This window comes from Ahaetulla prasina, chromosome 4 (genome assembly GCF_028640845.1).
Source record: "Ahaetulla prasina isolate Xishuangbanna chromosome 4, ASM2864084v1, whole genome shotgun sequence".
Classification (NCBI taxonomy): Eukaryota; Metazoa; Chordata; class Lepidosauria; order Squamata; family Colubridae; genus Ahaetulla; species Ahaetulla prasina.
In genome coordinates, this window is record NC_080542.1 from 46,809,519 (window position 1) to 46,834,471 (window position 24,953).

General features: G+C 38.3%; 2 protein-coding genes across 7 annotated transcripts in view; one reads left to right on the forward strand and one right to left on the reverse strand.

The window, feature by feature from the left end:
• The window catches only part of ATXN7L3 (ataxin 7 like 3), a 40,318-nt gene extending 25,336 nt beyond the window's left edge, over positions 1–14,982 (forward strand). For 2 of the 3 annotated variants that reach the window (XM_058181769.1, XM_058181770.1), the window contains exons 7-14: positions 3,108–3,153; positions 4,201–4,232; positions 5,077–5,145; positions 6,204–6,247; positions 8,765–8,836; positions 10,092–10,225; positions 11,661–11,716; positions 13,476–14,982. In XM_058181769.1, coding sequence (XP_058037752.1) covers positions 3,108–3,153; positions 4,201–4,232; positions 5,077–5,145; positions 6,204–6,247; positions 8,765–8,836; positions 10,092–10,225; positions 11,661–11,716; positions 13,476–13,574 — 552 coding nt within the window. In that variant the 3' untranslated portion in view covers positions 13,575–14,982. Of the gene's footprint in view, positions 1–3,107; positions 3,154–4,200; positions 4,233–5,076; positions 5,146–6,203; positions 6,248–8,764; positions 8,837–10,091; positions 10,226–11,660 lie in introns of all 3 variants that reach the window. The other variant, XM_058181772.1, reaches the window with a different exon arrangement.
• Positions 14,983–15,540: 558 nt separating this feature from the next.
• Positions 15,541–24,157, reverse strand: TMUB2 (transmembrane and ubiquitin like domain containing 2). 4 transcript variants are annotated; one of them, XM_058183277.1, is made up of 5 exons: positions 22,266–23,104; positions 21,520–21,690; positions 20,079–20,126; positions 19,380–19,940; positions 15,541–17,908 (listed from the first exon to the last, which is right to left on the reverse strand). In XM_058183277.1, the coding sequence occupies exons 4-5, from the start codon at positions 19,925–19,927 to the stop codon at positions 17,557–17,559; spliced, it is 900 nt and encodes a 299-aa protein (XP_058039260.1). In that variant the 5' UTR covers positions 19,928–19,940; positions 20,079–20,126; positions 21,520–21,690; positions 22,266–23,104; the 3' UTR covers positions 15,541–17,556. The 4 variants fall into 4 exon arrangements, with proteins under 4 accessions (XP_058039260.1, XP_058039259.1, XP_058039257.1 ...); XM_058183276.1 differs by lacking the exons at positions 20,079–20,126; positions 22,266–23,104 and adding an exon at positions 24,083–24,157; XM_058183274.1 differs by lacking the exon at positions 20,079–20,126 and having other exon boundaries at positions 22,266–23,100.
• Positions 24,158–24,953: the final 796 nt, after the last annotated feature.

The window sequence follows — 24,953 nt, forward strand, 5'->3', positions numbered from 1 at the left end:
TTCAAACTCTATCATCCAACTGCTTTATATTCTCCGCCTTGGTCTGAAGCTCCTCTATTTTGCTTTTTAAGTTCAAATTAACTTGATCAATCTCTTCCACTTTTTCATCCAATTGTTTTATATATTCAAACAGAGTCTTAAATGCTGCCCCCACCTCTTATCTCTTCATTCTCAGCTGCAACAGAATCTTTAATTTTCAATATTTTCTCCTCAATTTCCTTAATTTTTTTATCCCGAACAGAAATTTGAGCCTTCAGAAATTCCTTCAGCTCCTCTTGTAATTTATGTAGTTGAACTAACGGGGCTCCAACTTCCTTGAAGACAGCAGGCTGTATTAGTACAGAAGCCATCTTACTTTGATTTTATAATTTAAAACAAAGTCAAATCTTTTCGTAAACACAGTATTTAAGTTGAATAAATCAGTTGTATAATCCTTCCAGCTTTCACTTTATAGTTTCTTCATATAAACGTAAAATCCAGCAAGTTTAAGCAAAGTTATAAACGGTAACAGTGTTAATAAACACCTCATTGACTTTCACTTTCACGCCCGTTATACTCAGACGCCATTTCTTTTCTTCTCAAACGGAATCAACACACGGGGTTGAGGTCTGGTACTTACATCTACCTTGCTTCCTGACATTGCTCTGTCTGGTTAAGTCAAAAATCAATTTTAACTCAATATTGATCGCAGATGTGGTCACGGCGTTTTGCTCTGCCAAAAAAGACAGAGGCGTCCTGGATCCGGAGCTCTTCGGGTTACCAAGGGAGCTCTTCCCTTCAAGCCTCCAGGATCATTCCTGGTGCTTTGGGGGAGCTCTACCTCCACCCGATCGCTCACCTTTCCCTCTTCACCCAGGGCAAAGGTTTCCAAGCCGCTAGACAGCTGATTTTTGCTGTCTTAGCGGCTCTACGCGATCCAGGGCTGGCAGTCTAAAAAGACCATCCTCAACGACAAGCGGAGCCACAGGAAGTCCCCAAAAAAAGAGCTTTGAGTTTCCTGTGGCAAAGGGGTGGAAGAAAAAAAAATCAATCCCCGCTCTCGCCGGGTCCAGAAACAGTAAGAAAAGGCAGGGAAATTCATCAGTTCCGGGCTGGCTTTTGTGCTTTTGCTTTGGCCTCAGCAGACAAAACAAATCACTGCCTTTGTCTTCGCAAGGGAGTTTCTGTGGTCGAAGAACCAACCCTACCGACTGCGACTCCCACTCCACAAGAGGTGGAAGGAGCCCAATGAGTCTCTCCTACACCCCACTAAAAAAACCCTCTCCACGTTCTGCTTGGGCTTGCACCCAGCATATAAACTAAATGGGTACCTCCGTTGGACTGGCCCTAAGCGAAAGTAGCCCAGCTGCTTTGCTTCTCCATGGGTGCAAAAGCGGCGGAATGAAGCACACCTGAACTCCTGGAGTGGACAGAGCCCTTACAAGCCAGATAGAGGAAGTGCCTTTATCTGCTTAATCCTCCGGGAAGGGAACCCGCCTTTCTCTTCAGCTTTTCGGGCTCAAGGCGTCCAAGGAGCAAAAGGTCCGCGGGTAGCTTGGGGAGAAGAGGAGCAAGAGCAGGCTAGCCTGCAAGGGGCGGGTGGTGTGTGAACTTGCCCAGCCCAGTGTTCCTGAATGGGAAGAGCCAGCTGGCCATCTCGAATGGAGAGAGATCCTTCCCTCAACCCTAACTCACTGGCAGGTCTTTCCCCCATTTTAAAAGAAGCAAAAACCGGAGAACCATCTCCTGATCAACCTTGAGGATCACATTGTTATCGATGCATGGAAGGGGGGATGGAGGTGGGAGGCAGGAGTAGATGAAGCCTTTCCTTCTCATGATTTCTTGAAAAAAAAGTAAAGGCGACGAAAGGGACCCCTGGAAACTTTAAGAGAAGAAGAGCAGCAAGGCAAGAGAGAGATCCTTCTTGGGTTCCCCAATATTTTCCTGAAGCCTTGCTTTAAAGGCACCCAGGCGATCAAGGCTCTCGGGAAGCATTGGGCAGATGCATAGGCCAGAAAGAAGCATAATAAGAAGGGAGGGAGGGAAGGCAGCCTTCGGGTCATCAGACTGACCCAGAGCAGAAGCAGCAGTGGCAGGGCAAGGGGCAGGAGCTACCGGCCAGGGGTGAGGGCAGTTCTCACATTGCCAGTTCTGGCCAGGAAGCTGGAGGAGAACCGCTGCCGCCCCCTCGCTCTCCCTTTCTACTACGGCAGCGCGACTGCTTTCTGGCCAGTTTATACCCTGGCACCGGACAGAGGTTCCTCCGGTGCAGACTCAGCTTCTGTGCAGCCCCTGCTGCTGCTACTCTTCTGGGGTGCCTGAGTTGGCCAGACATTCTGGACTGCGGAGGTGCATTGGTGCCATGGGCTGGATAGTTGGGGCCGCTCAAGAAGCCCGCTTGGGGAGGGAGGGAACCCTGTCCTGCCTGTCCTGGCTGACAGCTCTCCCTTAGGGAAGCGACTGCTGGAATCCCTTCTCTGCATCTTTGGGCGTGAGCTGGTCTTTGCACGCGCTTGCACACCAGATACCAGACCAGGTGACCAGCGCACCTGTATGCATGTGCGCACATGCACGTGCATGCGCTCTGGGCAGCTATTCTTTCATTTCTGATGCTCCTGTGCACTTGAAGACCAGCTGGCTGGCGCATCAGAACCTGGAAGAGCAACAGGCGATGGCTCCGCATGCCCAGAGAGTTGGCTCTTCTGTTGGAACTTCTGGCATGGATGCCATAGGTTCACCATCATGTCTCTAATCCATTAATTCAAGGTAGAACTCAAAATATATTGGGAATATAAGTTTTCCTTCTCAGATACTCTAGTAATGAATGTTCTGTATCTGTATATCAACAACATTCTTTAAAACTATTCATTTCATAATAATCTCTGTGCTTTCTCTGTTTCAAATATTATTTGGTACCCAAACATTTTTTAAAACCTAACCAACTGCATTGCTGTTGCTGATGTTCAAAACCTTGAGCAAATAGCCTGATCTTTGTCACTGAAATGAAACAACGTTGAAAAGTCTGGCCTTCAGGTTGGGGAAGGAATTTCATTGCAGGATCTATTAAATTCAGTTTCCGCACACCCCCATACCAAACTATGCCTTTTATTTTTCCTGACTTGTTTCAGAATCCCAATTCTCCCCGAAGATCCAAGTCCATGAAACATAAAAATGGTGAGTGTATTGTGGAAAGTCATCTTTTATTGTTCTCATATTTGATCTCCATATGACATAGCATAATGCATTTGCAAAGAATTTCCCAATTCTCCTGTAGAGCTTTTGTGTATCTTAATTAAAATTAAAATTTGGAGTGGAGAGGGTACATAATTTTTGCACTGCAAGAAGTGGTTGCCTTTGGAAAGCCCAATTAATCTGGGCATGCCAGATTAATTAGAGGGAAACAAACACTACTAAAGCAGAAGTTCTCCACACAGATAGATTTGCTGATGTGTTGTACAATCAGAATGTTTTTTGTCAATCTGCTGAATATCTCAGTAGTTCTTAAGTAGGTTAAGCATGCTTGGTTTAAAGTTTTTAGCGGAAAACCATGGGCAGTATGCACTATGCTCAGAAAATAAAGATTTTCAATTGGATTGTGCATTTGTAGGAAGTACATAGGATGGACTAGAGTTACCCTACTTAGGCTGCCAAAATACACATTAGATGTGGCAGCCCTACTATAGACAAACTGCTATTCTGGTCTGTCAAGTAAAGAGAGGAAATACTGAGCATTTGGAGAAACCTACTGAAGGCTTGGTGGACTGTGGTAGATGGGCAGGTAGTAATGGCAGTTAGATAATGGGCTTGCTTAAAAGAGCTTTTCACGAATGGCAACAAGGAAATATAAAAAAAGCCTTCGGAATCACAGGTGTCCATGAAAATGACTGGAAGGAATGGGAGTCAGCCTGTCTCTTGCTTCACTGTTTGAGCTTGCTTTCTACACTAATTAAATCTTCCTGCTATAATTTGAGTTAAGCATGTTTTAGAGTGGTTCATAATGTTCAGAATATTTCAGAATGCTAGTACATTTTCTTATGCTGAATTGAACATTTGTGTTTCCTAGGGTATAATGTGGAAATGTCTCCATTTGCAACTTGATATGCAAATAGCCATATGAAATCTATGAATTGGCCTTTAAAAACAAATACTAATTCTCTGGCATGTGGCAGTGAGATCACATGTATTGCTACTTACGGGTATTCTTTTTTTCTCTTCTTATAGGGGAGCTGAGTGGTAGCTCGGACCCATTTAAGGTGAGTTTAGTTCAGCACAGCAATGCTGTGTCCTATCATACCGTGTTGCTCCTCAGGATTTTAGAAAGTACTAGATCTTCTACAAAACCTGTTTTGCACTTTGCACTTTGTCTAATACAACAATGGTTCTGGAGCCCACTCCCACAATATGCCTGAATTTGATAGCATAAATGCCTACACTTAAAAAAGGAGCGTGAGAAAATGTTAATGTCAGGCTCAAAGAGACTTTTCACCATTTTAACAAAAAACAGTGAATGCATCCTAAAAGTATTTCATTGCTACATGACCAAGTCCCATCCATTTTGCATCATTGCTCTATCCCTTGTGCTGTCAACATGTCTTAAAGTTAAAAGGGCTCCTAAAGTTAACAACTCAAGAATAAAATAGCATTACAGAGGGGCATGTATTGTATTTCTTTTTGCTATTTTATTTTTGTTACACTAGTAGATTTTATCTCATCTTAGCTAATTTATTTGTTGGTTTGTTTGTATCCTGCCTTTATTACTTTTACAAATAATGTGGTGAACATATCAGCATACCTTCCTCCTCCTATATTCCTCACTAGAACAACCCTGTGAGATGGGTTGGGCTGAGAGAGAGTGACTGGTCACCTAGCTGGTTTTTGTAGCTAAGATGAGACTTTTAACTCATACTCACTTGTTTTCTAGACTGGTGTTTTAACACTTAGACCAAACTGACTCTCACTCAAACTGGCTCATTTTACTTTTGTGTTGCATAATTTCATTTTCATACCATTTCATTTCATGGTGAAAATGTGAAGGAAAGATTGCCATGATTTATGTAACACCTAAAATATCTGGGTGTGGTGTATTCTCCTCCTCAGTATAACAATTCTGCTGGAATCAACTATGAAACTCTGGGCCCTGAGGAGCTCCGTAGTTTGCTAACTACAGTGAGTACCTAGCTCTGTTGCCTTCTATCTAGTGATTCTGTATGCTGTTGCTTATTTTCAGTTAATAGAAAGAAACTGATGCTTATTTGTTTGAACGTAAATGCTAGCCCTTAGGAATGCTGCATAACTGATCATTTGAACATTTATGCAGTGCTTAAAATTTTATTTGGAAGAGACATTGCAAAAAGAAGATACATCCCCTCATGGCCCTTGGAAGCTTCAATCCCTTGAAGCTGCTAAATAATATTTAAAGCGGATAGGTATTCTTTATTATGGACTTGATATTCATTTAACTACAGCAATGTACAGTTGCTGTTTTATTAAATATGAAAAAAGGAAGGAACCCAAACAAAATTTTACTAATAGGCAAATAGTATAAGGATTAATGTACCTAATCAGGACTAAGACAGAAGTAAAGGGTGGTGTGCAAATACTGATGCCTATTATTGTGGAGATACAATCTGCTGGCCTAAATAAAATACATAGCTACTTAGGCTAATTTTTAACATATTTTATCCTGGAAAAGCAACAAATTTGCAGAAGGCAGTTGCTCATCCCCAGCTGGTATATGCTGTTTGTCTGTGGATCTGGGGCTGGAGTCCCAATAAATTTGGAAGGAGAAAACAAGTATAGTTCTTTTTTTAATTCCAATCTCAGTTGAGTTGCTTTAAAAGGAGATTTTCCTCTGCATTGCATTCTTGCCCTTCCCAAATAGAGTCCTATACAACTTTTTGAGACTAGGCATTGCTCCTTTTAGATCTTTCAAGATGCCCCCAAAGAGGCTTACAGTATTCTGCTTCACTTTCTTCCCTAGCTTCTCTTTTTTTTACTCCCTATTTTCCATGTTTTTACTTGTCTGTGTTTACTATTACTATTAGATTGTTTCTCTTTCAGCCTGTTGCTGAAAATTAATGACTGCATTTACAGTCCTGTCTGAGAATCAAAATATTTACATTCTGAAATAGTTGCTTTTTGAATGTTAAAGTATGAGAACTACCCATCTTCTGATACACTCACCAACCTACCAAACAACCTTATTTATTGTCCTTTTTCTCTAGCAATGCGGCGTGATCTCTGAACATACCAAGAAGATGTGTACACGGTGAGAACTACCTTCTCTTAATTTTTGGGTGCCTTTTTGAGTTGCTTTGGATCAGGGGTAGTCAATCTTTTTATACCTACCGCCCACTTTTGTATCTCTGTTAGTAGTAAAATTTTCTAACCACCCACCGTTTTGGGGGAGATGCGCGAGCTATTCTGGGACGAGGGTCTTTTGTTTGCAGTCGCACTATAGCACCATTTAATTTCACTTACGTAACGTGAACTAAACTTATGTGCGGGCAATACAAATAATATATTTTCAGAAATTTAAATTGTCACAGGGAATTTTATGAAAACCTAATGAAAATGTTTTTAAATAATGCTATGAAATTTTTTTAAAAAGTCAATTAAATTTTTTAAAAAGGAAAGTGCTTCAGTATCGGACAAAACCCCTACTGCCCACCATGAAAGCTGAAACGCCTACTGTGGGTGGTAGGGACCAGGTTGACTACCACTGCTTTGGATGCTAATGCAAACATCTCTAGGTCACAAATTTGCCCCATTTGCAGTGACTAATTTGGAATCTATTTGCTTGTGATTATAGGAACTAATCTTTTCACTAGTGTTCACTTAAAGCAATTCACATTTGGGGAGAAAATATGCATTGAAAATTGGGAATAATTTTTTTTTCCTTTGGCAGAACTTGCAACCTGAGTCAAGCCCTATTATTGGAAATTATATTGCAGAAAAATGTTGAAGAAAGGGGTGGGAAGGGAATTCTTTTCATTTTAATTTAACCTTGTAACTTGAGGAGGGATACTTTGCCTACAGTAAAGTATCTCTTGATAATCCTGATATTAGCTTTTAATATTAGCTTTTAAATGCATTTTCAAAGGTTGTGTACAGATTGTGTACAGATGAATAAGAAATAGGTTTTAACTAGCTTCTTAGGAGAAATTCAGACATTTGGGAACTACACAACAGCTGTATAAAACCTTTCCACATAATTTTTTAACCACGAATTGGGTTTCCATGACTTATCAAAAGCTAAGGTATTTTATCATTAGGAAAGTTTTGAACTACTTTTTCAAACAAATACATTTTATTATAAGGCACCAGCTTTCATGAGCTTCAACCTACTTTATCACATGCAGGGGATGGCTTAACATAGGATTTAAAAACATAGGCATGAGATGGGAGAAGGTATTAGAAGACAAGATGATTACACAGATGAAAGTTTCATGGGGTACAGATTATAAATTCCTATCAAATAACCTTTGTTCTGTGTTAAAAACAATGTTAGTAGATACTTTCTGAGATAAATTGCAAATCACTGATGTTCAGTGTTCAGCTGCCTCCCATTCAGTTGTTCTGGAAAAGTATTTTTGTTCCAAAACAACTACATTAAGATTTATAATCGATTATTCTGGGAGATCAAAATGCTTCAATGCTTTGTCCTTGATTCAAGTACTGAAGTCAGACTTGGCTCAATTAGTTCTCATGTACAAAGTCCAGTCTATTAGTCCTGTCTAAAAGTCAAAAGGGGACTGCTGGCAGTTGTTGGCATGCATGGCATTAAAGGAACAGCATATGAAGATACCTATGAAATTGATACTTCGCCTGTTGCACCCTCTGTTTCTCATGGTTTTTTGTTTTTTGTTTCATTGGGAGAATTTCTTTAGATGGAAGTAGAGTTGCATGTTGGCTGGAGAATTTTGGGAGTTTAAAAGTCCACACATCTTAAAGTTGCTAAGTTTGAAAATCACTCATCTATGTGAATATGCTGGATAAGGTCATTTCATGGCACAGAGTGCAGCATCAGTAGGCTGCTGATACCTAGTTAAACACCTCGATCCCTGGCTGAGCAGGTGATGCCATTTTGGTGCTAATCCAACACCTGGAGGTTATGAGAGTCTGGAAGGGGAAGAACCAGCTCCAGTTCAACCTTGCAAGACAGATTAGTTGTGGGCTTTAATGTTCCCTGTACCCCAGCCCAAAAATGGTTAGGCAAGGGTACCATCTATTGAGGTACTGTAATGCGAATCTCCCAGTACTTAAAAACAAATTCAAATTCTGCTTCCAGAAAAAGTTTTTTAAAAAAAATAGATTTCATACATATATAACATAAGTTTAGCAATCTATATATAACTTAGTGTATTTAATTTTCTCACAAGGTGCTGCTGAGACTCTACCCTGGGAGGTTAAAACTGCTCAACATCCAGTTGTCTAAGACTTGGCTTGTATTTGCTTCCTGGTTTTAAAAGTCTTAAAAAAGAATGACTTGTTCTCAAAGAATTTAAAAAATAGCTACAATTCTTGACAATCTGAGATTCTTACTAGATTTTGCCTTGCTAGTAGATAGCTGTATGGAAGCAATAAACCATTGTTTCAAAAACAGACTGGGATGCTCACAATATATTTTCCAGGTCCAAGCATTTGGTTGTTCTCTTAGATTTTCTGACAGTGTTAATCTCCTACTTCTGGAATATTGACGGGTTAGCATTATGTGCAATGAAAGAGCAGGAAGCATATATTTCACAACCTGTGATGGTTCTGTAATCTCATTCTTTGCCTGAAGGTCTCTTCGCTGCCCCCAGCACACTGATGAACAGCGGAGGTCAGTCAGGATCTACCTCCTAGGATCTTCTGCGTACGTATAATTAGGATGAAAGGAATGTAGAAGAGAAACTCTTTTATTCCAAAATATATTTCATACTGTTTAACTGTATGAATGTTGCTGAATTTTGTTAACTGCATAAATGAAGTGGAATAACTTTCACTAATGTACTGCTTTGCTAACCTACCATTTTCCTGGTTTCCTTCTGAGCCCCAGAAAACCTTACATTGATACTGTTGGTTTTTCAGAATTCGGCATATCTCATCCAGAAGTTTTCAAGCATATCTTTCTGGGTTAGAAATCCACTGTAAAAGAAATAAAAAATATAAAAGTAGTGGAAAATGGAAGGAAGGAGGAAATAGCACATCCTCTTGGAACTTCAAGAATGCCTGGCTGTTACTTTAAGAAGAAACTTTCCTGATCTAATAGCACATTTCAAAACATTTGTTTCCTTGTTCATTGACTTAACACAAATTCTGCATTGATAGAATCTACCTTTGTAGGATTTTACTTCTTTAGGTTGTAAGTGAACTCTCACGGAATTGCAACCTGCAGTATATCTTCTGCAAAGCTCCAAGATAGCACGGTGAAGCCAAGTATATATTTGCTCATAATTAAATGTATCAAAATCTTGCAACAGCCATTTTTCATGAAAATCTTGGAGATAGTTGAAATCTCATGTGACTTGAACCATTTTTTTTAAAAAATTTTTGGAGTATCCAGGCCATCACATGAGATTGATTGCTGGCCTTAGAGTATACAGTTGAAGTAAATTACCAGAGGAGGAAAATCTGAGTTGAAAAAATGACCTTAATGTGTAGATTGAAATGCTGAGCATTCAGTAAAGTATAAGTGCTTTTTTTGAGAGACAACAACATTGAATGTGGATGGACAGTTGAGGGCATTGTCTTTTCTGCTTTTTCTTTCTGACTGTATATGACAGGCAAGCACAGCCTCTTTCTGTCCTAGAAATGCATATTGTCTTTGTAATTATAATAGTGGGATTGCTAGAAAATGCAGGTGGGGCTAGGGCAAAATAAAGAAGTATATTTAACTGTAGATAAAATTAGAATATTAACATAGTTGATTGACAATTAATCATTGTCTTCCATATTTCACATGACACTATAACATTTGGAGGTGCTGTAGAACCTGCTTCCAAAGCTTTGTTGAGACTGTCTCTACCTCTATCAGTACAGGTTGGATTTCTACAGGTTAGCTGTTGCTGCAGTTAAGATAATTGACTTTAATCTTTTCCACTTTTCATATATTTTTTCCCTTTACTTAGCTCACTTCCTGAAACGGAAAGCAGCGTGGAAAATGATAGCTTTGATGTGGCAGAGAGTCAAGCTCTCATGAGTCGGCTTCAGTGGGATGGTTCTTCAGATATCTCTCCCTCTGATTCAGCTTCATCAAAAGCAAGTAAGAATGTTTATAGCAGGCTGAGGTGATAATGGCTTGCATCTTAAATTCTGGGTCTCAAGATAACTTTTAATTGTGAGACTGTAGAAGTATTTGCTTCTTTACTTTGTTTCGTTATAGCACATTGTACTGAGAACGTAAAAGGAGCAAGGACTTCAAAGCATTACCACTTAGGATATCTGGTTTATCTTATTCATATCTATGCACATGGGATGCTAACCACTGTCAGCACTAGTCAAATTTTCCTCTAATTCTTAACCTCAGAATGTGTTGCAGTAGCTCATTTTGTGCGATTTGAGTTGTTGGATTCCACCATGCTATTTGCAATATTGGCATAGCATGATTGTTGAATGCAGACAACTCCAACCTTTAGGAATATGATTAAGGGGTTTCCACAGGTTGCCAAAGAATCTAATGGTTCCTTCATAAAAACTGATGGGCAGACTATAGAGGAAAAAAAATATTCTTAGCTTCTTTTCAGCTAAGATCAGTTTGTATTGGCAATTATTTGTAAAGAAGATTCTGCCCATAAAGTCTACCAAAAACAGATACACAGAGACATTGTTGCTGATTACCTCAGTGAAAGCAACTTCCCTGTTCTTTCAGACTACATAGTCTGCATTGCAAACTACACAGAGGCACAATAAGAAAGGAAAACCCCAAGAGAACTAATAGTCCCCTAAATGAGAGAGAGAGAGAGAGAGAAAGACAGGGGCCATTAAAGATTTTGTTAAAATATTAATCTATCATCCTCTTCAGTTGCTCTGCTGTCTGAATCCTGTGAGCATTCTTGGTCTGCAACATCTAGAAGCGACAAGTTTTTGATCACTGCTCCATTTGTTAAGAAGTTGACAGAAGCCCAGTAGGCAAATTCTTTTAAGTAATAAACTGAAGTTGATGTAAAAGTGTATGAAACTTACTCCTTTTTACTCACATTTACAGCAAGTGCAAGTGTGGCAAATCAAATTGGCAAAAGAAACTATAGTCCAGTGTTGATATTATCACTGTAGATGCCACTTTAATGAAAAATCTTTTTATTTGATAAAAGTATTGTAAATACTGACTCATATTGTATGTTCCCTGACTTGCTGAACTGTAAAATTTATGCTGTATTGTGATTGTATTGATGATGATTGTAATAATAATACTGCAATGGTTTTCCTGGGCATGCTCTTTACTTGATGCCTTGTGCGTGCAAATGGGCCACACAGATTTGACAGCAGAATTCATCCTTTCATGGCAGTGCTTTTCAATGGAAGTAATTTAGTCTTTCAGCTTGGGAATGGATAATGAGAAGTTTTTCAAAGCATTACAAATTGCTGCCCAGGCAAAATTGGCATATACTCATTGAAGGACAAGGAAGTTATTTGAAAAACAGGACTAAAAGCAGACAGGCACAATACTTAAACACGCATTTTTTCTCTCCCCACAATAGGTACAAACAACTCTGAATCTCGAAAAACCAAAAAGAAGAAACCACACATGAGCCTGGTAGGAGGTGCTCCAGGAATGAGCTCCAGTAAAAAGAAACTAAAGTCTAAACCACTTGCCCCTCCTACTCCCAGCCTCTATGATGACATAAATTGAGTAATGCTGGACTGAGAAAAACAAGGAGGGCCTCGAGAATCTGTTCTGGTTTCTTTCTGACCCAGATCAGGAGACATATTTGGCTGGTATCCTCTCAAGTTGTCCCTTGTGGACACCCTTTACAATAATTAACTGTGAAGATAGATGGCTGCATCCACTGCCCTCCTCTTAAGCCTCCTACACACATGGCATAGCCCTATGCCCACCAGATATATAATGAAAGACTAGGACTGCTTTGGGGAGAGTAAGCTCCCACCACTTTGGGAAAAAAGGGATCGTGGTGATTTGAGGAGGGCCCTTAAAAGTGGATAGCACCTCCATCAATCAGGAAGGAATTGGTCTCTCTCCTTCTTTCCGTTTCAATTTCTATTTATTGTGATGTTAGTGGTTGTTCAATCATGACTATATATATGGTGGCATCATATTTGCTTAGCAATGCTAGAGACTGAATTGGCAGGGCTGTGAGGCATCTATGCGTATAAACCTGCCTGTGCTCTTTTGTTGATTTCAAAGGGTATGGCAGAAAGGAGAGGAATCAGTGCCTACCCTTTTGTCTTAAGTGTCTACTCCAGTGGCCTCTTTGTTGTCAAGAGAAGTGGCACAAGATTATAGATCAACCTCTTCCTCTCTGAGGTTTTTGCCTTGTTCAGCTATCCTAACATGCTGAGATGGGAAGAGAGGGTTGAACAGATGTTGCTGTTGCCACTATTGTTTCCTTTCCTAACACTATCTGCTTCTTCACCAGTAGCATCCCTAAAATCTTGTACAAACAACATTAAGAATCTCGGGCTGCAGTCTTCCCGATATATAGATATCAGGAAGCTGGTGAAACTTTCTTACTTGTGCTTGGATACAAATCTCTATTAATCCAATCTTGATGAGCCAATACTCCAAGACATGCATTACTTTATACACATAAGTTAATACACATTTTAAAATATCCCTGGCAATTGGCTGTAAATCTGAGTTACTGAATTTTGAAACAGCTCTATTTAACATCTCATTGAACCCAAGCAGGGAGATTGTGTTCTGACCTGCTAGCTATGATTAATTTCTCTTTAACTTAGTATGTTTAAAATACCAAAACTGTGCTGGAGTATTAGGGGCAAAATCAAGAAAGTGATAATGGGATGGAGAATATATGCTTTTTTTTTTAGATTAATAGTTTTACTATTTTCCCCTTCACCCTCTCCCATCCCCCAAAATATAATTTTCCCTCCACTTCATTCCTACTCTGTTTAGTCTTTTTTCCGACAACTGCTGTTTTAAATCTAGTGCCATAAATCATGATGGTCTGATGATTGTATAGATAGATGCTAGAAATTGTAATACTACTTCTAGGGAATATTGCCTCTGCTTTTTGCCTCCGCTTCCTGAATCTTTACAATGTGTACAACAACTACATAAAAGTCATGTAACCATTTCAAAATGTGTGCCCTCTTTTATTCTAAAAGTGTGCACATGAAAAAGATCATTTGTTGTACCTACCCATAAGTCTAATTTACTGAAGCTTAGCTGTTTTCTTCCTAATGTGAGAATGTTTGTAGCTAATTTCTACAGTAGTAGAGGATCCAAATTACTAATAACAATTGCTTGAGGCTGTTGCCTGGATTGAGGTGGCTGACAATTTTCTTTTGCTTCACTTTTCTCTCTTTGTTCCTAGCAACTAAAAAAGGTCCTTGCTCAAAAGATGGCGGAGAGAAACTCCATGTTTTCCACTGTTAAAATCTATAGCTCAGTTACATCAGGGAACACGCTCTAAAAAATCCCCACCAACTGTCCTGAAGTGAAAAGCTTTTAGCACATGCAGTACTGTTTACAGGAAGATTCTCTAAAGGACTGCCAAGTTCTTCTTTCCTCCCTAGAGTTCCACATACTTTTCTGGTGCTGTTACATGCAGGGGCAAATTCTGCTTAGTGCATGTGTTAAGGCATAGATGCTAGATCAGTTGCTGCTTCTATTTTTGACTGGAGGATATATGAATGTCCCAAATTGCTTCAAGTGTGGAAATAGCAGACATAGAAGAATTACTGAGGTTGATCTTCTTTACTTGTCATTATATATTTGGGCAAAAGCTATGTTGGATAGAGCATTCTGGGACCAAGATGGACCTTCCTGAAAGATCTTGCTGGACAGTGGTAGAAAACCTAGTTTTGTGGCGCTCTGTGTTAAACAAGGAAAACCTGTTTGCAGGAATCTTGATCTTTTTCCTTCATCTGATCACAATCTACAAAGCATTACTCCTGTATTGTCTAGACCGGGGGTCCCCAATCCATGGCATGCCAGCAACTGAACCATGCAAACAAGCGAAGTTCCATCAGCGGGATTCAGGCAGCATGCAAATCCATGCTCCCTCTAGTCCGCGGAAAAATCTTTCTCCATTGAACTAGTCCTTGATGCCCAAAAGTTTGGAGGCCACTTGCCTAGATTTCATATTTAGCAAATGCTTTTAAATACATGACTCAGTATTCTATGAGAGATGTGCAAGTATGGATCAGACAATTGCCTCACACCTCCTTGTAATGTAGCTATTTGATGTGAATTGAATTTTTCCAAGGGAGGTGGGAAAGCGGGAAGCTTGCTGCTGTTCACTGCCTGATAACAAGTAGCTACTTAAATTATGTATCATCAAAATGCTGGCTACCTTTATACTATTGCAGCAATATAAAGATAGCCAGTGTGAAAGAAGAGTAAGAGTAGATCCTTGTTTGTTTCCCATGACTGTAACTCAAGCTTTTGGGATCATGTTTCAGGCAACTTTGGAAGTATAAACTTCGGGAACTTTTGAACATTATTAATTTAGCAAGAGGGAGGACAGAGGTCATTTTATATATGGCTCTACACCTGTACCTGCACCCATTATTTTTTAAGGTAGGCCTGTTTCACTTGAAGAAAAAAAAAACTGTATTCTATCATGAATGGATTGAGAGTTTTTTAATTTGTTGATGATGTATAAACTGCACCTATGTGATATTTTTGAACATGTGCAGAAATCACTGAAGAAAGTACTGTACTGTGGTCTCTGATTTTTTAAAAAATGTTTTATCTCTATAATCTCAGCCTGTACAGGTAGCTAGATATTAAAAAAAACCCTGTCAAATCTGTATTTTTTTTTCTTCCCATTCATGGATTGTGAAATGCTTGTGTAAATAAACTGTAACTCTGCTTGGTATTGGTTAAGTTATTTGTGTCTTTACATGTTTTGAGAGAAAGGGAATTTTAAAAATGTTTTGTAATACACATGGTTTACTTAAAATGCACTGTGAAATCAGATCTTTCAAATAAACTAGAGTCCCAAGTTGTTTTTGAAAGAAAACCCTAATTATTCTACTCTGAATTGCAGTTCCCAAAAATATTCAGAAATACCCCATTTTTTCCTTAATCTTGGCTTGTGAATCCACCCAATGTTTGGATTGCACTTTGTACTTTTAACAAGCAGACAAAATAGGTTAAACAGAATAGTGTTATACAAAATATGGATTTTAGAATTCTGAAAATACTTTTTCCTTTCTCTGAAATGAATTATAACACTAAACAAAGACTAGCTTTCCTAAACTAATCACTCAGTTGACAAAAATTAACTTTTCCTAATATAGAGCCTGGATTTCAACAGAGTACCTTATTTCTATAAATACAGACATCTTACAAAAACACCCAATTTTTCTGTGGTTACTATTTCAGATCTTCATGATTGTTTTTGAAAGATGTCCTGATGAGAAAAACTCTCTTGTATAAATAAATACACTTTGCTATGGAAGTCTTTATTTTCTACAACAGACTTGCAAGTATATTCAAATAAGTCATTTAGAAATATTTTACCTGCTATGAATAAGCATTAGCAAAATGGTCCCATCTAACCATTGAAATTATTTAGTTATTTACAGGTTTGCTTTTACTTTCCCTCTAGTCTTTAATTTAGAATGAATGCACAGAAAAGACAATTTCCAGCAATATTTATACATTTTTTTTCTTTTTTACAAGAAGTATACATTTCAGACAACTTATCAAGCAAAGATGTACTTTAAATTAGAGCGGTACAAATTCCCCAAGAGTACTTTTTAGTGTACAGAAACATAAATGGAGTACTTCTTTTCCAACAGTAATGTCGTTTTTCTTGATTTAGACAACTTCTTTGGAGGCAGCCAGTTGTATCCCTATTCATGTACATGCATAGTTACTTCACTGCTAACTCTGTGTGCATGCCCACAAGCGCAGTTCTGAAGTAGCCAGAAAGGTTAGAAAAAATGACTTAACAAGAACAACTTTGTACAGTCTTTTACATTCCAAAGCATCTAGCAAGCCTCAGGTCAAAAAACATTTCTGTTAATCTGTTATTAATGCCTTGATTTTAGAAGCTACAGCAGTTGAAAGCATTACAGGGTAGCTTTGAGCAGCATTTAGACATTTCTGCTTGGCACTGGTAATTAAATTGGATGTTTAAGTCTACAATTTAACATGAGCTTCTCTGTAACCATGATGTCTAAAAACATAATATTCCTCTTGACCAATAAGATTGCTTACAACTTTGGAACTAGTCTAATATCTAATCCTATCTTTAAAATAATATTTCTTTCCAATGGAAAGTCCTGCTCTCAGTAATAATTGTAGCTCAGACTCTAGGAATTGTAGCAGTGAATTCCATGGCTGTAACCTAACTTTTAACACTTTGATTAACTCCTATCTACAAGGAAATTTATTTGAAGTAATCATGCTTCAAAGAAAATAGAATCAATGGAGTTTAAAACTAACTAGATTAACCTACATATGAATAACATTCAAAAATATTGATGATAGCAGGCAGACTTTTCCTCTGTTTGACTGGGCAGGCACATGTCAACATATAACTTACCTACAAAAGGTAAACAAACTGCCTAAACAGTTGATAGGAAGCTCTAAGTGCAGCTGTTACCTTTTCTCAAGCAAGTGCAAAGTGCACCAAATAGGCATCCAGTTTGCAATCTCAACTCACTGCTTTACCCATCGATATGCATGCATATTTCTGGCAGGGACTGACTAAATGTGTAGTCCCCAGCTAATGTACAGCCTGATATCGTCAGAACACAGTTCAAAAATACCTGATTTTGCAATATTAATCTATGTGAACTGCAATACATATTCCATTTGTTCCACTCATTGGCATTCATGAAGTGCACTGGATCATTGCTTTACCACTAGATAATTGGACACAGTGGAATTAATAAAAGAAATATCCATCAAGATCATTCCTTCCATGCTTGTCCAAGAAGCAACAAATTAATTAGGCAAATGCTTAAGCTAAAAACCCTCCTCTATTAGGGGATTTGAAAGATTTCCAAGGGCATATAAGACAGGAATTGGATTTCAGGCCAATTGTCAATAACTTTCTAACCATTGTAGAATTAGATGTATGAAGAAAACTGATAGGATCAGCCAAATTGTTCTTAGAGTTCCATAGATTATGGAAGAGAATTATGTTTTAAGTGAAAACCAAGTAATGGAAAGCAGAGGAACTAATGATGCCTTATTCTTCTTCATGTGTCATATCTTCATCTTTTACTAATGGTTTCAAAAGTATCCAGACGTCACCACAGAAATTGTAGAAATTAAGTTAAGATTTTTTTTTCAAATGTAGAGCCTTTTTTCAATTTGTGTAGAATTCTGGGTAAGAGCATTTCTTGGTGCTGTAGGTTATTAACAAGTGAGCATATCAGATAAAAAGCATTTTGGTTGAGAAGGTAGCTGAATTTTTTTTGCCCAATAGCTGCTCACCGTCCATACATCCCAAAAACAAGAAAACTAAAAAATACAGTCACTCCAACCAAGGAAATGGTGGCAGGTGCTGTGAATAACTGGCGATAGTTGATGCGGAAATACCAGATCACTGCCAGCATCAGCATAAAAATGGGCATCATCAAGTCACTCATGCTCAAAGTAATACCCCCAGCTTCCGATGGTGCTACCACAGTGTCAGGAATGGCAGAAACAGTCTGGGAGAGATGACAGTGGATTACACAATTGTCCAATATATTGAGGGACTGCAGAGTCCGTGCCTGGTCTTGGAGCAGCTGACCCTGGTAGATAAATTTCATCTGATTTTCCTGGCCTGGGAAATATTTGCTTTAGAAAGAACATAGATAAATAAAAATATCAGTAAAAATGTGATATTTCATATTTTAATAAACTGATAAGCCTTTATAAGGGAATCATTGTGTTATTTCATGACAATGTAGCCAAGATATAATGTATTAATGAAGTGTTTTTAATAACACTTTAAACCAACATACTTTTTTTTACACATTTTAACTCATTCATACAATGTTTGAATGTCAACATTCATTTTGCAAATAACTCTCATCTACAAACAATGCAATTTCTAAGCTTCTTTACCATTGTGACCATGGTTGTATAAATATTGGTAGTCTTCAATTTATAACAGTTCATTTAGTGACCATTCACTAAGTTATAACTGCACTGAAAAAAATGACACAATCATTTTTCACACAACTGTTGCAGTATCCCATGTCATGTGATTAAAATTTGGATGCTTGACAACTTATGACAGTTGCAGTGTCCCAGGTCATGTGATTCCCCTTTTGTGACCTTCTGACAAGCACAATCAGTAGAGAAGCCAGATTCACTTAACAATCAGGTTACTAACTTAACCATTGCAATGATTCATTTAACAAGTGCGGCATTGTAAAATGGAACAAAATTTACTAACAAATTTCTCACTTAGCACTATAAATTTTGGGCTCAATTGTGGTCAACAACTATCAGTATTGTATGTCAGAATAATCAGTTACTCTCAGCAGGTTCAGGGAGTTTAGACATCCCCTATGATTCTAAAATGGAAGAAAAAGTACCGTATATACTCGAATATAAGCCGATCCGAGTATAAGCCGAGGTCCCCAATTTTACCCCAAAAACTGGGGTAAACTGGGGACTCGAGTATAAGCCGAGGGTGGGAAATGAGGCACCTACCGGTTGGGGAAACCCTCCCTCCCTCAGCTGAGAAGGCTGGCGGCTCCCCCGCCCCGCCCTCTCACTGCACCGGCAGGGCTTCCCCGCGCTAATGCAAAAGCCCGCCAAGTTTGCGCCGGTAAAATGTGAAAAAAAGAAAAAAAAAAACTCGAGTATAAGCCGTATATACTCGAGTATAAGCCGAGGGGCTTAAAAAAAAAAAAACTCAAGTATAAGCCGTATAGACCCGAGTATAAGCCGAGGGGACGTTTTTCAGCACAAAAAACGTGCTGAAAAACTCGGCTTATACTCGAGTATATACGGTATATGGTGATTGCTGAAATAATCTTTATCTGTTTACCAGCTGGGTTTGATTCCCTCCCATACTGCAACAGTTGGAATACTTTTTAAGGTTCTTTTAAATATGTAGGATAAAGTGAGAAAAATCTTAAACTATACCAAGGGTTCCAAAATCAAATCTTTTTGAAAGAGATTATTTACTGTTATGAATTATACCACATTGTTCTAATCTATTCTGGGATTATTATTTTTAAACCTATATAATTAATTTTTTTCGAACAAATAAGGACAGCATACCAAACAAATATATGTTAATATTCAACAGTACCTCTTCAGTATGCCTATGGTGTCTTCTGGCTTTACAATAGCCACTTCTTCTGTATCATTGAGGAATTTGAGACGCACTTTGATGAAGCCTGGGTTTGGCTCACTCTCCTCCATATTGGCTACTGTTTGTGGAACTCCCTGGTTTTCCTGAGAAACACCATCTATTGAAAAGGTCCTTTGTGGCAGACCCTGAATGTCCAATAGACAGTCTAAAGCAGCATCAGAGCCACTGCCATTTTCAACTTGCTCTACCGAAGGACTGGTGCCAGAAGCAGAACCTTCATCTGCCTTTTCTTCAGTATTTTCTGTAACATTCTGTGGCTCAGATTGTTCAGAAATAGAATTTCCCACATAATTTTCAATGGGGTTCAGATGGATCACTGATGAATCTCCAGTAGCCACAACAGTTCCTAGAAGATGGTTGCTACCATCTGCAACATACGTAGAAAGCCAGGCCAGGACCAAGGCCATAATAAGGACCACTATACCAGCCACCACAGTCACTTCATCTCCCACACCTTCAATTATGGTAATCTCAGGAGGTTCCATCTTCTGGCGTCAGCTAAAAGAGGGAAAAAAGATATAATTTAGTTTTGGATCAAAGGCTAGGAATAATTTCAGACAATATTGCATTTGGTGCTATATCTTTACAGTTAAATCACAAAGAAGAGAGAATTTGTGAGAATTTAGCTATTTTTACCTATAAAAATGTATCTACCCTGCTGAATTTATTATTTCTTCTGTAAAGCTGAAAACAATAGAAAGAGTTCGTTATTAATTAACTGATTCACTAAGGCTAACCAAGTTACTGATTGGTCCTAGATGCCCTCCCTATTCATGCAACTATTAAACAAGTTACAAAAATCTTTAAAATTCTTACAATAACATGCAATAATATTACGTAGGTTCGCAGCCTTGAGTTACTTATATGTAGTAAAGGTGAGATAAAATTTAATAAACAGAAGAGAAGAATGAATAACTAAATCTGAAAGGCTAAATAATGTCTGTCTTTATTAAAAAAATCCATCTTTTTGCTGCAAAACAAAGAACTTGGAAATTATGTGAGAGCTACTGTGTTTTCCTGAAACTGTCTTATATATTTTTGAACCCGAAAATAAATGCTTGGCCTTATTGCCATGCACTCAAACGCCCGATTGGGCTTATTATCAGGGGCTATTTTGGAGAAAACAGGGTAAAGCTACAAATAGTAAGTTATTGTTAAAATTAACTGCTAGTTTAGTTAATATAATAGTTATGGAGTATATCCAGGGTTGTGGATATCTTTGTACAGTCTCTCTATACTACAATGTAAAATTCTGAAATAGGAATTTTAAAAAACACATTCAAAATTCATTCAATTCATTAATTTTCCTATGCAAAAGCCACTTATTACAGTAAAAAAAACTATGAAGAAACTAAGTGAAGAAACTCTACCATAGTTTGCTTGGTTAGAAGATGCCTAGTGTTGCTAGCTGTGCAACAAAACACAATAATATCTTGATTAACTGTCAGATGGGAACAACCAGATCCATACTTGAAGAATTCACTTACTGGTAGCTACTTTATTGCTCAGGCCTATTTCACAGGAATCTCCCCAGACTGGCAGTTTGTACCTGGGCCAGATTAGATAAGGTTGAAAACTTTCAAGGGAAGGGCAGATCTTGCCTCTGTGCTCATAAAAGAATTTGAAGCTAATTTCCCACTTGGTTCTTTCCCTGGCTAGGCCAGTCTCTCTCTGACATTAATGTTTGACATTATCAGCAATAGAATAAAAATATTATGACATAAATCAGGGGTCCCCAATCCCCGGTCTGTGGACCAGCACCAGTCCGCAGCATGCCAGCAACTGGACTGTGCAAACAAGTGAAGCTCCACCCATGAGATGCTGGCAGCATGCAAAATCATGCCCCCTCCAGTCCACAGAAAAACCTCTCTCCACGGAACCAGTCCCTGGTGCCCAAAAGGTTGGGGGCCGCTGACATAAATAATTAACACATGAATTTAAATCATTTTTTCTTTTGTTTGAAAATTTATGATCTCTCAAAATTGGGAAAAACATGCATAATAGAACTCTGAATTTATTTTTAGATTAGTTTTACTCTTTTATTATTTTTATAAATAACTCATGGTGGTGTACATACCTAATTCTTCTTCCTCCTCCTATTTTCCCTACAGCAACAAACTTGTTAGGTGAATTGGAATAAGAAAGTTTGACTGGTCTGAAATCACTCAGCTGGTTTTCATGACTAAGGCAGGCAAGAATTCACAGTTTCCTGGTGTCCAGCCTGGTAACAAAATGCCAAACTGACTTTCTATTTAAAAAATAAAATGTAGAATAATTTTTATTTAGCATAATTATTATTATGAATAATTCAGTCATTCAGAAACAGATTTTCTAATCAAAGTGATTTTTTTTAATCTAGCTCACAGGTGTCAAACTCGATTGTGCCACAGGCCGAATCATGGCATATTGCAACTTTTTTGCCTTTGCAGAGCCAGAGTGGGTGTGGCCTGCATATGACATATCTGGTCTACCCACCCCCAGTTTCACAAGCCTGGGACTCTAGAAAAATCACTGAAATTGCCTAAACTGTTTTCCTATATCTACCTAAAACTTCTGTTTACTTATCAAGGAAGATGTAGGCTTAATTTATGTAATAAGTGGAATGAATTAAATTGTGTATATATAATTGTTTTCACTTTACAAAGAAACCTCTACTTACAGATAAATGTTGCAACAAAATAGCATTTTTTTAATGGAAGTATTTGAGGTAGCTATGATAGAAAATATATCGCTGCTTCTGAATTGATATAGGTGGCCTTCAAGTTATAAGCATATTTTCAATGACCGTTCAAAATTATAATGGTGCTGAATTCAGGAACTTACCACTGATCCATAGTTGTGACTGTTGCAGGATCCTCATAGTCAAGTTATCACAATCCAGGCGCTCAGTGCCTGGCTTGCATTATAACATTGCAATGAGAGTGGTTCTGTGATTGCCATTTGTGATCTTCCCTGTTGATTCCCATAAGCAAAGTCAATAGGGAAGCTGGCAGGGTGGGTTTCAAGTCATTCTCCTAAGTTGCTCCTGTTTTTTCTCCTGGGAACCCCATTACAGATCTCATATCCATAAGCACCCTCGCCCTCCCCGCCTGCGCTCAGCAGTGTGCATCCACCCTCAATACTCCCTATATGGGATTTCAATATGGCATACCTGACATTTGAAAGCAACATAACCAAGATAGCTATTTCCCCTTATCATCTTAGTTATTGAAGTTATTTTAGTATTTATGCAACTATTAACTTGCAGTGTTCACGTTCTGTCTAAAATATTATCAGATATGCTTTTTGCCTACTGTTTTAAAGCCAGAAGACAGCACTAAGTTGGTTTAGGAAATCCTAAACCAACTTACGGTATTTTCTAATATAGGTAAAAAAGATCAGCATGAGTAGACTGAGAATCTCTGACTTTTCCATATTGTTAAAATCTAATTCTCAAACAGCACAATATGTTAGGAATAAAGGAAAATGGTTCAACATCTGGAAAATTATAGATTTCTCCTCTCCCAAACTACAGTAACTACAGTACATAAGAAAAAAACCATTAATTGCTATGCTTTGGGGCCACAGTGAATAGAAAACTGAGGCATGCATTTTGTCCAAATCTGAAAGGAAATTTAACTAAATATCTGGACTGATAACAATCAATATTCATGCTTTTTTAAACCCCTATCTTCAACATCATCCTCCCCTACTTCTAAGGTAAGGTTAACACTGACCCTATTCGCCTTCTGAATTTATGGTTTTCTAGCAGGCCTGGGAAATTAAGAGACTTGCAAGGGGACTTACTACATATCAATTTTTAACACTCTCCATAGTACGTATTTTATTGTTTTTAAAGTTCATTTATGTTTTATTGTTCTTATTCTATGCCACCCAGAATCACATTTGTGAGATGGGCAGCTATTGACTGTAACATGTAAGTATGTATAGTTGGGAGATTCCTTTTCCATAAGAGAGGCTAAGAAGCTAATTTTAAGTGGATTTTTTGTGCCTGTAGACTTTTCTTCATTGGGTGATTGTTTTTTAATATTATTAACAGTTTTGTGTATAATAAGAGAAAATACAAACTAAAAAGAAAACTAGAAAGAACAAAAGGTTACTGTTTGATGTGTCTCATCTTACTCTGCCCTTTTAAGCATTTTTCTAATTCTATCCATTATTTCTCCTACTAAAGGTCTGCCTTTCCATTCATTTGACTGCCAAATTCTAAGGGAAAAAGTCCCTCCTCCAGCAATGCTGCCTTTTAAAAACACAGTTCCCCATGTGTCAGCCTCCCCGCCCGCCCGCTCTTTCAATCCTCCGTAATACGTGTGAAGGGAGGCAATGAAGTCAGGGCTGAGGGGCAGTATGGCAGCGCAAGAAAAGGCCTCCTTATAACACGAGAGGATCGATATCATAACTTAAAAGTAGCGCGGCAGAGAACATAACAAAAGGGAGGAAAAGCTCCATTTTTATTTGGAGGAGGAGAAGGGGAGTCCCATAAAAGGGTCGCTGAGGAAGCTCGGGGAGGGGGGGGGGCTCTGAAATAGGACCAAACTATGCGGCTCTTCCATTAGCGGAAACCAGATTTTATTTTTTATTTTTTTTAAAAGAGGTGGAGGAAAGGCTGAGGCGCTGGGGGCGCAGGAACCTTCACTCACCTTCCTTCCTTAGAGTCTCTTCCTCCAGCTTCCCAAAGGGGAGACGTCACTAACGACCGATGACACGTAGTTGCGAGGCGCACAGGATTGTTCGGCTGCAAAACTGGTTGCTATAGCAGCGGCTACAGAATAATAGGCCTATGATGCGATAAGCAGGCGACGGGATCGCTTAACGTTCTTTACTGGTTACTTTTCCTATTTATAGTGTGTGTGTGTGTGTGTATTACTATAGTATATATACAGTATATATTTATAATGTATATATATATATATAGTATGTGTGTATATATATATATATAGTATATATTCTTCGGAGGGAGTGAGACGCCAACATAAATGGCTTGCTAGCTAAGGGAGTGGAGTGGTAATAACCCCATTTAATTCCTTTGTCCCAAATATTGCAGAACAGAGCGACTTTCATCATTTTAAGGCTGCGAAGACAAGGCTTGGTCATTAGATGGCAGCAAAGCTGTTTTTGCAACAAGATGAGCTAAAATAAAATAAATAAAATAATAAATAAATAATAATAAATAAAATAAAAATAAAATAAACCTGTTTAACTCATAGAATCATCTATTACAATGTCCTTCCTGTCAAAGACTACTTCAGCTTCAATTGCAACAATATACGAGCACACAATAGATTTAAGCTTAATGTTAACCGCTCCAATCTTGATTGCAGAAAATATGACTTCAGTAACAGAGTTGTTAATGCTTGGAATACACTACCTGACTCTCTTCCCAAAATCCCAAAAGCTTCAACCAAAAACTATCTACCATTGACCTCATCCCATTCCTAAGAGGTCTGTAAGGGGCGTGCATAAGAGCACAAACGTGCCTACCATTCCTGTCCTATTGTTTTCCTTCGTTAT